Source organism: Sorex araneus, chromosome X (assembly GCF_027595985.1).
Source record: "Sorex araneus isolate mSorAra2 chromosome X, mSorAra2.pri, whole genome shotgun sequence".
Taxonomy (NCBI): Eukaryota; Metazoa; Chordata; class Mammalia; order Eulipotyphla; family Soricidae; genus Sorex; species Sorex araneus.
In genome coordinates, this window is record NC_073313.1 from 12,788,714 (window position 1) to 12,804,265 (window position 15,552).

The 15,552-nt window shown below is 41.2% G+C and overlaps 1 protein-coding gene across 1 annotated transcript; it reads left to right on the top strand.

Annotated features, from left to right (window-relative positions):
* Positions 1–353: 353 nt before the first annotated feature.
* On the top strand, positions 354–14,752 carry TLR7 (toll like receptor 7). The gene is made up of 2 exons (XM_004612185.2): positions 354–408; positions 11,422–14,752. Exons 1-2 carry the CDS (start codon positions 394–396, stop codon positions 14,563–14,565), a joined length of 3,159 nt encoding a protein of 1,052 aa, XP_004612242.2. The 5' UTR covers positions 354–393; the 3' UTR covers positions 14,566–14,752.
* Positions 14,753–15,552: the final 800 nt, after the last annotated feature.

Sequence of the window (15,552 nt, forward strand, 5' to 3'; positions counted from 1 at the left end):
AGATGCCTGGAGACATCTGATTTTCATAAGTGGAAGAGGCAGTGTGGTTGGTATGTAGTGGGTGTAGGTTGGAGATACAATTATACATCTTGCAATGTGACAGAGGATTATATGAACTAAAATGTCAATAGTGCTGAGGTTGAGAAATTCTTCTACACGTTATGTGTGTATAAAAAAATTGCATCTACCAAGTTGTTTGAATTTAGACAAGACAGAAATAAGAGGAACCTGAACTTCTCTGCAAATCACATGTCTAGACAGACAAATAATTTTGCTCCTCCCCATACCTCACTCCCACCCCCAGTCTTATCTTTATACTTGGAAACTCCAGGACGGGCAGCTTCCTCCAGCCCCTCTCTTCATTATAGAAGACTCCAGACACTGAATAAGTTCATGCGACCCAGAAAGGTATTTCAAACATTGGGTCAAATTGGGAGAATTTAAGGGAATTAACTAGTTCTCAATGAAGGGGGAGGAGAGAAGAAACAATACAAATGTCATGCAAATTTTTTTCTAGGAATCTAAAGAAGAATTTTGTCAGTCTAAGATGTCAGTTCTTTGAAGAATAAGACTGAAAGAAATGGTTTTCTGCTTCTAGTCTTTATTGCTTTGAGGAAGTACTTACTATTTACTTATGGGGGTTTTAAAGAGTACCTTTTGAAGCTGTTTCCAATATGTTTTAAGCTACAGTACTTTGTCATCTTTGAAATGTAAAGTCAGATCTTTTTTCTTTATCTTAGTTGATGCTATTGGGTTATCTCAGTCTGAGCTTGATGCCTCTCATGCTATATACTCTTCAACCAAACTTTTGTGTTTCCTTCTGGAAGAAAACTAAACATGGTAAGAACAATGAAGGGACTCCTAAAATGTATAATCTCTAAGCTTTGGGGGAAGAACCAAAATCAGCTAACAGAGATGCTTAAGAATCAATCCTTTGATAATATTTGGAGGGAGAGGCGACTTCACAGTATTTCGTAACCAACATTTATCACGGGGTATTTGAGATTCATTTCAGATTTCAGATTCATTTTAGATTCAAATCAGATTTCAGATTTCATATCCAAGGTCCTGCATGTGGTAGCGGCCAAGAGTGGATGTTTGAACTTGAGAAATAGCTTCTATGGATCTAACTTCATCATCCTCTATTTCTGGCTTTCAAGCCATGCAAACCATTGACGTTCCTTTGTACATTGTCCCATACATGGTGTGGACTATTGAGGCTCACATCAGAGCAGGGCTGTCGGAAACCCTGGCTTGCATGCTGTCAGAGGAAAGCAGAACTGGACAATGGTCAGCACAGTAAGAACATCTTTTTCCAGAACTGCTGGAATACTAAGAAGGGGACCTCAGTGTGAAACTGGGCTCGGTTCCAAATTGAGCATGGTTAGGCCGGGCTTTGTAGCCAAGGACCCAAGTGACAGTGGCAGTGGGTGGAAAATTACTAAGTGGAAACTGAAGTGTGGGGAACTCTGGCCCCACCGACTCCACAGGATGCTGGCTGGAAGCTGGCCAGGGAGAGCAGCTATCACCTAGGCGGTGCTGGGGATGAGTTCTTGGATCAGCTATTTGATAAACTGGGTCTTTGGGACTGTTGCTTAAACTGGGCAGATGAACACCCCAGCCCAAAGGTCAGAGGCTGCTTAGAGGCCCTTGGCTAAAGTTTGATTACAGGAAGAGTCCTTTTCAGCATCAGCTATGCCAGTCACTAGACGGTGGACCTGGGGTCTACCCCCAAGCCATCTGAAGCTCAATTCCTCTGACTCAAAACTGACCATTCTAATACTCCTCCTGTTGCCTTGCAGGGCTATTACAAAACTCACATATCCGGTCCTTTGTCAGTGGTATGGGTTATTAGGCACACAAAAAAACTAATCAAAGGAAAACACCAGTGGTCTTTTCTTGAAATTATCTTGTTGGCCAGATTAAACACCACATGGAGTGGATTCAGCAAGAACGAACTCTGATTTCTAGTCTGAATGTGAGTGTCAAGGTTCTAGTGAAGAGTTAACTAACCATGGTGGGGGTGGGGGAGCAGGGACTGTATCACAAAGAGCACCCTGCTTTTAGTTTCATTTCCTAGAAATGCAGATGCAAACCCATTTCACATCTGTGTTTGCCCTTGAAAGTTAGCGCAGTGGAACTCAGAGTAATAAAGACGGTGCAATTCCATTGACCACCTGAGTCAGGTAGTACGCTAAGGGCTTGATGTCTGTAAGTCCTCCAACTTCAAAACAGCTGAGGGACAGATAAGGAGCTGGAACTTTGAGAGATTAAAGATCTGAGTGATCTTACCTTGCTGGGCAGCCTGGCACCAGAAGTAATAGGCCCCTCTAATGCTGTAGACCTCTCTGGTCTTTCTAGATCTAGCCAAGAGGCAGACAGTGAGCATGGCTTTGCTTATGCTGTCACTGTATCACTGCCATCCCATTGCTCATCAATTTGCTCGAGCGGGCACCAGTAACGTCCCCATTGTGAGACTTGTTGTTACTGTTTATGGCATATCGAATACGCCACAGCGAGCTTGCCAGGCTCTGCCGTGTGGACGGAATACTCTCAGTAGCTTGTCGGGCTCTCTGAGAGCCCTTTACATTGCTATAACTTGTTTTTAGGGGATACTGTTTAAGATCTCTTTTCTAACTATTCTGGTGTCCTGAGATGGCATTTCAGTGGACAAAGATGTTTAGGTCTAGTTAGTTCAGTTTAGATATCACTGTTGCTGTGTAAGTTTCCTGGGACTGAATTGAGAACCTTCCATTACCCCCCAGCCTGGGTGGTAGTGGGGTTGAAGGAAGGGATATTGTCACACAGATACATTATCTTGAGTGTGGCCACTGGGGCTACTGGCAACTGAGGTGTGTCCAAAGGGGCAGTCTGGGGTGGGGATGGAGCAGACAGTGCTAAAGAGCCATATGCAGGGCGGGGGTGGCGGGAAAGGGCTCCTGTTCCAGTTTAGGCAGAGGCTGGAGGCCGGGGGCTAGCAGCAGCACTGAGAGATGTACCTGCTTATCATGGAGTTGGGGTAAACTGGGACATTTCCAGGGCAGTGGTTTCTGGGGAAGGGGTCTGACAGCACTGGGAAGCCAATCTGCAGGGTGAGGGTGGAGGGAAGGCTCCTGTCCCCGTTCAGGCTGAGACTGGGGGCTAGGACCCAGCAGTGGCACCCTGGAATGTACTTCTGGATCTTGTTATGCTAATCTTACTAATTAGTGAAAAGGGAGGAAATTGGTATGACTTTCATAAGACAGGAAAATAAATTTCAAAAGAAGGAATACAAAAGGCAAAAAAATTGCTAAGATTATGCAATCTTATGAGTAGCTTATTGATATGTCAGGTGTTTTCTATTTAAATTGAATCACCTTGAGATACACAGTTACAAACTTGTTCATGATCGGGTTCAGTCATACAGTATTCCAACAGCCATCCCTTCACCAGTGTATATTTCCCACCACCAATGTCCCCAGTATCCCGCCTCTATGGCAGGGGGACACTTTTCTTCTCTCTCTCTCTCTCACTCTCTCGCTCTCACTCGCTCACTCTCTCTCTTGCTCTCGCTCTCACTCTCTCTTTCCTTCTGTATACTATACAGTATATTTTGTATATTATACAAACTATAATTTCCCAGTGCAAATTATAGTTTGCACTACAGGTACTGAAAGGTTATCATGTATATCCCTTTAACTACTGTCAGCACTCAGTTCTTGTCCAGAGTATTTCCAACTAGTACTGTCATAGTAGTCCCTTCTGGATCCTAGCTGCCCTCCCACCCCACCACCCCCACCTGTGGAAAGCTTCCAACACTGTACCAGTCCTCCCAGCCCTTGTTTCTCCTGTCCTTGGGTATTAGCCTCATACTGTGTTTTTTCATATCTTACAGGTGAGTGTAATCATTCTCTGTCTGCCCCTCTTCTTCTGACTCATTTCACTGAGCATGATACTCTCCATGTCCATTCATTTATAAGTGAATTTCATGAAATCATTTTCCCTGTTGGCTGTATAATATTCTGTTGTATAGAAATACCATAGCTTCTGTATCCAATTGCCTGTTCTCAGGCACTCGAGTTGTTTTCAGATTCTAGCTATTGTGAATAGTGCTACAATGAACATAGGCGTGTAGATGGAATTTCAACTGTGTGTTTTTGGGCCACCAGGGCATATTCCCAGAAGCAGTATTTCTGAGTTTTATGAAAGCTCAATTTCTAGCTTTTGGAGGAATGCCCATATTGTTTTCCAAAGTGTCTGGATCAGTCCACATTCCCAACAAAACAATGAATGAGGATTTCTCCCTGCACTGGTTGTTCTTGTTCTTAAAAAAAGTGTGCCAGTCTCTGTGGTGTGAGGTGATATATCATTATTGTTTTGATTTACATCTTTCTGATAATTAGAGGTGTAGAGCATTTTTTCATGTGCCTTTTAGCCATTTGCATTTCTTGTTTGAGGGAGTTTCTGTTCAATTATTGACCCAACACCCATCTGATAAGAGGTTAATAATCAAAGATATATGAGACACTGGTAGAACTTAACAAGAAAAAAATCCAACCCCACCAAGAACTATGTCAGATATTTTGATATGGAAATCTAGAAGTTTCATTTCTGGAAACCCTTCAAGAAATTATCAGGGATGTAGAAAGCTATTGAAAACAGTCACACAATAAGGCACAGAGATGATCTCATGTCCTGTTCTAGGGAAGGAGTAGTTAATCATGGAATATGGGACATCCATTATATAGAATATTATGTAACCATCAAATCAAAGTTTTAAGTTTTTGTTTGGCTGTTTTTCACTTGTTGTTTGGTTTCTGGGATGCTATTGTTGCAGAAATGCCTACACAAAGCTGCAAACAATCATCAACTGCCGAGAGATTCCACAGAGAGGAAAAAACCCAGTTACTGCACAATAATAGACATTCTAAGTCTTCAGATAACTATTCCTTTTATTAACGCGCTGAGATCATAAGATGATGGGAAGAACTTAATGACAATCTATCAGTTTGGAGGGAATGGTTACAAACAGGAAAGCACGAATAGTGGAATACCCTATGTGCCCTTAAAAAGAATGTGGCTGAGCTAAAGGAATAGTAAAGGAGGTAAGGTACTTACCGCCCTTGCTTATGGCAAGGCCCCGATCTGAAGCCTCAGCATCACATCCGGTCCCCTGAGCACTGCCAGAAGTGATCCTGAGTGCAGAGCCATGAATAACTCCTGATAGCTCCTGGTGTGGGAAAGAAATGAAGGAAGTGATAGAGTACATATAAAGTCAAGGTTGTGGACCTAAGTGTGCTCACTCTCTCAAGGGAGAGAGGGATGAGCTGACATAGACTTCTGGAAATGTAGGCTAGCACAGAGGCTGAGTGTCAGCTCTGAATCAACTCAACTGAAATGAGGATGACAGGACTTGTTAAATGGTCTGGACTGAAATTTGAACCACGTGAGTGGATTCACAGTGTGTGCAGGTCGTTTATGGTATACTATTTGGTACCTGGACTGAATTTGCTTAGCATTAATTCCATGCATCTGTTGAATATAGTCACAGTTCTGTCTTGACCATGAGTCTGCAATCTCTCACCTGTGGTTCAGTCTATCTTGTCATTTGTTTCTGTAGGGCATGCCAGCTAAAAGCAGTTCATCCCATTTTAGTTACATTTGAAATGTCTAATTAAGCGTGCTTTTATGTTTAATGTTTGTTTAAGTACCTACATAATATTTCACTATCTGACCCTTTATAGAACAAGCTTGCCAAAATCTAGTCTAGAACAGTATATCTAATAGAAGTTTCCACATAGATGAAAATTCTCCCGTCAGTGTAGTTCATTAGTTGGGAATTCACCTGGTATTTGAGTGCTTGAAATATGATCGGTGTGACTAAGAAATGAAAATAGTCATTGTTTTAAATTTTAATTAATTTAAATTTGAATAGCCACATGTGGCTGACTATCACACTAGAATAGCATGAGCCAGTCTAAAGAGTCTGTATTCTCTCAACTCCCCAGAAACTGAATGAGTCCTGGGGAAAGCAGCACTATGGATCTGATTTCAAGAGTGGACCAGCTTAATGTGTCTACAAGAAAAGACTCTTTTCATGAGAAAAATGCTTGGGGAACGCATGAGCGCATAGGCTTATTTTCCCTGAAGACTGCTACTTACACTCTATTAGCTGCTTTACTTTGGGGTACGGCAGTTGACTGGTCAAACCTGACAGTCCCCAAATGAAAGAAGTCTATACTTTAGAGTTCAGGCTACAGGAAGGGAAAACCTCACTTAGGAGAGCTACATTTCTTCCCATCCTGCTTGCCGACTGGCTCATTTGACTCAGAAGACTGCTATAAACAGTATGAAGCCGTCAACACCCATCATCATTATGAAGGCTGCCAAACCATTTTTCTTAAGAGTAAAGTCACAGCTGGCTGGCATGCAGGGAATGTAATATAGTTTACAACACTCTCTTGTACAGACTTGAAAGTTGCTAAGAGTAGATCTTACAAGTTCCCATTATTAAGTAAAAGACTTAATAATGAAATTGGAGAGTTTCACTCATATATAAACCCTAAATAATTAAAGTTAATAAACTGGTTAAAAACAACAAGACCAAAACTAATTCCTATGCCAGTGAAAACTACAGTGGTTGTTGCATGAGAGGGAAAGGGTGTGGGAAAAATGAAGACAGAGCCATTTTGGTAGTAGAAGAAGCATCACACATATAGAAGTGTGAAACTAAACTCTTGAAAAACCATAATATTCTCAACTATGATAGTGCAGTTCTTTTAAGTTTGAAAAAAACCCAAAATTTTCTCATTACTAAGACTAAAGTGATGGTTACCAGAAAGCAAGAGGGAAAGGGGAGGCTGAGTTAGGCAAAAGTAGTGACTTGTACAGTAAAGGAGGAAATTAAACTTTAGTGGTTAACAGGACGCAGTATATACAGATGTTGTGTCTTGTTTATAGCTAAAGCCCATATAATGTTATAAACTAGTGTGCATCAATATTTTTTTAACAAAAAGCTCTTGTGGGCATTTGATCACAAAATAAAAGTGTTTATTTTGAGAAGGAAATTTGGAGCTATGTGCTGATGAATGTTAACTAGATTTCTGTGATGATCAATGTATTTCCCAATGCATACAAATATCAAATCATTATGTTGTACACCTTACATGAATTCAATGATATATGTCAATAATATTTCAATAAAAGTGGAACAATAAAATGGGAAAAAAACACAAGTGAATCTTGCAGCAAGTCCTTTGTGATGGCATAACATGGCCACAAGCTTTCCAGCCTCCCACATCTGAATCTTTCTTGCCTGTAGCCTGAGAGAACCAGTTTCATGATTTAGATTCTTTCATGGTCAGCAATTTATTCCTAAGTTCTGCATTCTACACTGGTCAAGATGAAATTGTCATTGGTACAATATAAAATCCAATTAAACTGACTTAGCTTGACAACGTTATCATTTCCATTACTTCCACTCAGCTCTCTGAGGTCACACAAGGACCTGGATTCGCTTGCATCTTCCCATTCCTAGTAAACATTTCTCCTCCTTGGTATCTTTCATCATATCTACCTATGCCGTCCTTATTAGACGCCAGATGGAAGTAGATAGGAGGAAGGGAAACAGTCATTTAAGAACAAGACCCAGAAACTGCCCTTCTCACTTCCTCTCGCATTGTGTAACACTTAGTTGCACGGCCATGCTTCGCTGCCAAGAAGACTGAGAAATATATTTTCTAAGAGTAGCATATGCCCAGCTACGAAAGGAGATTGTATCTCTCTGAGAGGAGAAAAATTGAAAAAAAGATACTGGGAGATATATGACAATCTCCAGACTTTATGGATAACCAAAAGAATTGGGAGCATCAGAAAATACCCCCAGGAAAAAAAAATCAACACACAGTTAAGCTACACATATGCACCGTCAGAATCTTGTCCAGAAAAAGTCAATGGTGCTTTCACATTGGATTTTAAATACATATCATATTAATATATAATATATCAACATATAATATATTATATATTATATGTTCTATTAATAAATTATATATAATAAATATACATTGTTAAATGATTCAAGATGGCACTGACGCCACCTGAACCCCTCGCGCTCTCCCGAACCCGGCTCACCATCTCGCCTTAGACATCACATGGCTCAACACGCCAGGCAGGGAACTCTGCATGTGACCCCTGCTGGATATCGCTGGCCACAGAGGGACTGTGGCCAGGCCGAGTTGCAGAGCCGTCAGGCATGGAGCCGAGGCAGCGGTGCACGCAGTGGCTCATCCACTACAGGGTGCTGCCTGCTGGTGACCGGGTGACCTGGGTCTCGGCGTGGGTGTTTGACCTGGCACAGACCCTCCGCAACGGGGTCCTGCTCTGCCAGCTGCTCAACAACCTCCGGGCACATTCCATCAACCTCAAGGAGATCAACCCGAGGCTGCAGATGTCCCAGGTGCTGCCCAGAGATGCAGTGCATGTTTGTCAGCGTGCGGATTGTTACAACATGCCAGCTGACAAAAAGCTTGCTTTTGGTAGTCTGGGAACACCCCTAAGGATGCATAGAGGCCGCCCCAAAAGCCTCCGTCCCTCTCGGAGAGCCTGGCAAGCTACCCGTGACGTATCTGATACGCCCAAAACAGTAACAGTAACAACAATAACATGCTCTTCGTATTCCTGGAGCAAGCAGATGCCGTTGGGCTGCACTGGCACTCGACAGGGATGAATGAAGACATTACTGGTGCCCTCATGAGCAATCAATAAATAACGGGATGATAGTGATATAGTGATAGTGATATTATTTCTCATTTCCACTAGCTCCTTGAAGGCAGACACCATGCATTTGCTGCCTCTAGAAGGTATTCAATAAATATTTGTCAAAGGAAATAATAAATATGAATAAATGGAATTCCAATATATTTTGATAAATCCTCTCTTGTCAGCTACTTGACACAATTCCTACTCAGGAAATTTGGGGGAATTTTCTGCCCTTAGCCCATTGTCTTGGTTCAGGAAGGTCTCTATATCCTTAATATGTCCGATACTGTTGTTTCTGTGTATGACACATCTTCAGGTCTTCTGAGCACAGACCCTGGTTCCAAAGATAGGATCCCTGGGAAGTTTGTAGGTATCGCCTGAAGAAACCCAGGACAGGGAGAGCGTGTTTTGAACTAGTTCACTTTATTTTATTCTTTTTTCATGCACTGATTATTTTACTCATGTATGCAAACATTCGCTCTTTTGTTCAAATGCAATGTAACATTGCCAGTCATCATTATTTTAGAAGTTATGCAAGACCAGAGGTTTTCCATCATTAATTAAGTAGGAGGGCACTTAGAAAAGTTAGTCAGAGAAAACATCTTTGAGAATAAGGTTGTGTCACTTAAGTGGGCATCAAATATCTAAGACAATGACTATGACCTAGATGATGCCAATGGCCTGCATTTGTGAAGAAGGAAAAAAGACAATTTGAAGAAGAGGTAACAGCAAAGTGAGCAAGAGTGACTTGAATGCATAAAAGAAAACAGGCCCAATGTCTCCTGTGTGGTCAAAGAAGGGGAAAGATGGTTCAAGGTCAGAAAGAGGTAGACTTGAGTCATAATGTTCATGATGCTAAAGATTTGAATTTCACCCAAAGTTAATAGAAAGTTGTCCCACTTGATCAGACTCAGGTTTGGAAACAATGCTCGAGCCATCCAATGAGTGAAGTGTAGAGAAAGGGAATCAGCTAGAACAGTTTGTGTTTGCAGTACTGAGAGCTTACTCCTTACTCAGGGCTTCGGGATCACTCCTGGCAGTGCTCTGGGTACAATGTGTGGTACCAGGGATCAAACCTGGGTTGGCCACATGGAAGACCAGTGCTCTGCCTGCTACACTATCTCTCTAACCAGTCTGGAGTCTATTGCAGTAGTTTAGATAATCCTGTCCACTAACTGGAGTGAGGAGATGATGTGGTAGAAAAAGAAAAGGAGACAGGTGCAAGGAAAACTTAAGAATTAAAGAAGGAAAGAGATTTCTTGATTAGCTTTTAATTCTAATTTTAATAGGTCTCTGTGTGCATGCGATACATCCATTTACTCAAATCTGTCAGTAGTTGGCTACACAGAGCTTATACAGGCTTGCCAGTGTGATTACACATCTCAGCTCACAATTCTGTATCAATATCACACTGGTAGGCCAAAACAGGACCATAGTGGGAGTATTGACACCGTGGAAACTGGCAAATGCTACAGAGTCAGACTTAACACATCAGAGAATTAGGAAGAAAAGTCAGTTATTGAACAGTTATGAGCAAATAATTTTCTATAACGATATTTCCTTTCTTTTAGAATCTTCGTTCGTCCCATACACAAAAATACTTAAGCTCAGAAAACATGCAACACTCATTTTGGTGATTGCTCAAGCTTTTCATGATTTTAACTTCTTTAATTAATTAAAAGGTCCTCCTAATTCTTTCCAGGGTCTCTCCTTAGTTCAAGGCATATAATCAAAAGAGAGCATTGGTGGGGCTGGAGCGATAGCACAGCGGGTAGGGCATTTGCCTTACATGCAGCCAGCCCAGATTTGATTCCCAGCATCCCATATGGACCCATGAGCACCGCCAGGAGTAATTTCTGAGTGCAGAGCCAGGAGTAACCCATATGCATTGCCAGGTGTAACCCAAAAAGCAAAAAAAAAAAAAGAGCATTGGTTCATGACTTTCCCTTTGTCCATTTTGGTTCCCCTTGGAATAGAACTCACCTTCCTGGTACACACAAGTATGTTTTATTCTTCCTAGACATATTTTCGTTTTAGCTTTCCTTCCTCCACATTTCAGACTTTGATAGCTAATTGATGTTTCTCCCACTGCAGCATTATAATTAAGAGTGAATCAGAAAATTCTTCTACTGCCTTAAAATCTTTGAAATTAAAGCTAAGATGCAGAAAGCTAGAGACATAACCAAATTATTATGAACCTCGATCATAGACAAATACAGCCATGGGGTGGGAAGTTCTGCTTCAAGGGTTAATAACAGGGCCTGAATTGTTTCTTTTAAAATGTGGTCCGGGCCTCTGGAGAGATATAGTACCCCTACAACACACATGGTTCCCCAGCACTACCAGTGAGCACAGAGTCAGGTGCCATCCAAAATCCACTCCTCAAAAAAAATCCACTCCTCAAAACTAACAAAATTAAATGAAAATAATTAATTCAAAGGTACCAAATGAGAGGTACCAAATTTCCACTTTGATTTTTTTCTTTTTTGGGTCACACCCAGTGATGCTCAGAGGTCACTCCTGGCTCTGCACTCAGGAATTAGTCCTGGCAGTGCTTGGGGGACTATATGAGATTCTGGGAATCGAACCTGGGTTGGCTGCGTGCAAGACAAATCTGCTGTGCTATCCCTCTGGCTCCACTTTGATTCTTAAATGATCATTTGTTCTTTCTTATACTCACAGGCGCTCGCAATGTGGACAAGGAAGAAACCAGTTCTCATCCTGATTAACACGGTCCTGATTTCTCAACTTGGTGGAGCTCGATGGTTTCCCAAAACTCTGCCCTGTGATGTAACTCGGAACTTGGAAATGGCCCAGGTAACCGTAGATTGCACAGACAAACATTTGACGGAAATTCCTGGAGGTATTCCTGCCAACACCACTAACCTCACCCTCACCATTAACCACATCCCAGAAATCTCTCCAGTCTCCTTTCAACGGCTGGACAATCTGATAGAGATTGATTTCAGATGCAACTGCGTACCTACTCGACTGGGGCCAAAAGACCAAGTTTGCCTGAGAAGGCTGCAGATTAAACCAGGAAGCTTTAGTGGGCTCACTCATTTAAAGGCCCTTTACCTGGATGGAAATCAGCTTCTAGAAATACCTCAGGATATTCCCTCCAGCCTTCAGCTGCTGAGCCTTGAGGCCAACAACATCTATATGATTGCGAAAGAGAATCTAACAGAACTGGCCAACATAGAAAGACTCTACCTGGGCCAAAACTGTTATTATCGCAATCCTTGTAATGTTTCGTATAACATTGAAAAAGATGCTTTCCTAGGTATGAAGCATTTGAAATTGCTTTCCTTAAAAGATAATAACATCACAGCTGTCCCTACTGCTTTGCCATCTACTTTAACGGAACTTTATCTTTACAACAACATGATTGCAAAAATCCATGAAGACGATTTTAAAAACATTTCTCAACTGCAGATTCTTGACCTAAGTGGTAACTGTCCTCGCTGTTACAATGCTCCATATCCTTGTACACCCTGTGAGAATAACTCTCCCCTCAAGATTCATGAAAATGCTTTCGATGCATTGACAGAACTACGAGTTTTACGGCTACATAGTAATTCTCTTCAGTATGTGCCCCAGAGATGGTTTCAGAAGCTGGGGAAACTTAGGGAGCTAGATCTTTCCCAAAACTTCTTGGCCAAAGAAATCGGGGATGCCAAGTTTTTGTATAAACTTCACAACCTCGTCCAATTGGATTTGTCTTTCAATTTTGAAATGCAAATCTACCATGCCTTTATAAATCTTTCAGAAGCCTTTTCTTCATTAAAAAACCTGAAAGTTCTGCGGATCAAAGGCTACATCTTTAAGGAACTAAGCAGCCAGAACCTTGCACCTTTACGGGATCTTTCCAATCTTGAAGTTCTTGACCTTGGTACTAACTTCATAAAAATCGCTGACTTAAGCGTGCTTAAACAATTTAAAACATTGAAAGTCATAGATCTTTCCATGAATAAAATATCACCTTCCGGAGATTCAAGTGAACTTAGCTCCTGCTCTAATACAAGAACTTCTGTAGTGGGCCATGGGGCCCAGTCCCTTGAGACAATGCATTATTTCAGATATGATGAGTATGCAAGGAGTTGCAGATTCAAAACCAAAGAGACTCCTTTTTCTTTTGATGAAGACTGTTACCAGTATGGTCAAACTTTAGACTTAAGTAGAAATAATTTGTTTTTTATTAAGTCCTCTGATTTTAAGCAACTTTCTTTCCTCAAGTGTCTAAACTTGTCAGGAAATAGCATCGGTCAAGCTCTTAATGGCACTGAATTTCAGCACTTATCAGAGTTGAAATACTTGGATTTTTCTAACAACCGACTTGATTTACTCAGTTCAAGGGCATTTGAAGAGTTACAGAAGCTGGAAGTTCTGGATATAAGTAGCAACAGCCATTATTTTCTATCAGAAGGAATTACTCATATGCTTAACTTTACCAAGAACTTGAAACATCTGAAGAAGCTGCTGATGAATAATAATGGCATCTCTACCTCCACCAGCACGACCATGGAGAGTGAATCTCTTAAGACACTGGAATTCAGAGGAAATAATCTGAATGTTTTATGGAGAGACGGTGATACCCGATACTTCAAATTATTCAAGAATTTGATACAGTTGGAGGTATTAGATATCTCTGAGAATTCCTTGAGCTTCCTGCCTTCTGGAGTTTTTTATGGTATGCCTCCAAACCTAAAGACTCTCTCCTTGGCCAAAAATAGATTCAAATCTTTCAGTTGGGAAAAACTCCAGTATCTGAAGAATCTAGAAACTTTGGACCTCAGCTACAACCAGCTGAGAACTCTCCCTGAGAGATTATCCAACTGTTCCAGCGTCCTTAAAAAACTTATTCTTAAGAATAATCAAATCAGGTATCTGACAAAGTATTTTCTACAAGATGCTTTCCAGTTGCGGTATCTAGACCTAAGTTCAAATAAAATCCAGATTATCCAGAAGACAAGCTTTCCAGAAAATATCCTCAACAAGCTGGATATATTGTTTCTGCACCATAATCGGTTTTTGTGCACCTGTGATGCTGTGTGGTTTGTCTGGTGGATTAACCACACGGAAGTAACTATTCCTTACTTGGCTACAGATGTGACTTGTTCAGGACCAGGAGCACACAAAGGCCAGAGTGTGGTCTCTCTGAATCTGTATACTTGTGAGTTAGATCTGACTAACTTGATTTTGTTTTCATTTTCAATATTGACAGTTACCTCTCTGATGATAGTTATGACAGCAAGCCACCTCTATTTCTGGGACGTGTGGTATAGTTACCATTTCTGGAAGGCCAAAATTAAAGGATATCGGCGCCTACCATCACTGAATTCTTGCTATGATGCTTTTATTGTGTATGACACTAAAGACCCAGCTGTGACAGAATGGGTTTTAGATGAGCTGGTGGCTAAACTGGAAGATCCAAGAGAGAAACATTTTAATTTGTGTCTTGAGGAAAGGGACTGGTTACCAGGGCAGCCTGTTCTGGAAAACCTTTCCCACAGCATACAGCTCAGCAAAAAGACTGTGTTTGTGCTGACAGACAAATATGCAAAAACTGAGAATTTCAAGATCGCATTTTACTTGTCCCATCAGAGGCTGATGGATGAAAAAGTGGATGTAATTATCTTAATATTCCTTGAGAAGCCTCTTCAGAAGTCCAAGTTCTTTCAGCTCCGAAAGAGGCTCTGTGGGAGCTCTGTCCTGGAGTGGCCAACAAACCCACAGGCTTACCCCTACTTCTGGCAGTGTCTGAAAAATGCCCTGGCCACAGACAATCACGTGACCTATAGTCGGGTGTTCAAAGAGACGGTCTAGGCCTCCTTTGCAAAATGTGATGAACTCCCTAAGTTAGCAAGGAGAAGCTTGACTGACTGGATCTTCTCATAACTGTCCCATCACATGTACATTATGAAATTCTCTGTGATTGCCCATATTGAGCGGGATCATGAATGGATGACAAAAATAACTGGAAAGAAAGTCCTTATACAATATAATTTTTTGGTCTCCATGAACACTTGAATCTCTCCTTTCTGTATAAACTACTATTGAATATAAGATAGCAAGTAAAGCACATGGGGCTCTAAGACTTCCTTTAATTGTCTTTATTATCTATACCAAATGCACACACAATCACAGGACCACACGCAACCACAGAATTGAAAAATAACTTCACTTGAATCCATAAGAAGTTCTGTTATAGGGCTTGGAGCACTAGTACAGCAGGTAGGGCATTTGCCTCGCATATGGTCAACCTGGGTTCGATTTCCAGCATCCATATGGTCCCCCGAGCATTGCCAGGAGTAATTTCTGGGTGCAAATCCAGGAGTAAACCCTGTGCATCAACGTCTGTGACCCAAGCAAAAAAAGAAGTTCTGGTATAAAGATAGGCCAAAAAATGCCCAGGGTTTTCTCTATAGCATTTAAATGCAAGAGAGTAAATTAACAAAATTTAAATGATGACAGGTAACTCCTCAACTAATTGCTTCAGTATTATCAGGGGCAATTTGTTCTCTCCCCATGTATGTTTCTGGGTTCCACGGGAAAATAGTGAGAAACATATTTATCATCAATGGATATAGTTTATTCATAATTTTAAATTATTAAATTTGTTAATTAAAATTAAAATAATTGTTCTGCCTGTAACATCAGTGGTAACTTATCCACTTAAATATTTTTATTAAACTAATGACCTCCCCCAGTGTATATGTGAAAATTTCAACTCCCAATGTGATGGAGATGTTACTGGTGCCCCCTCGAGCAAATCGATGAGCAACGGGATGACAGTGACAGTGACAGGTGAAT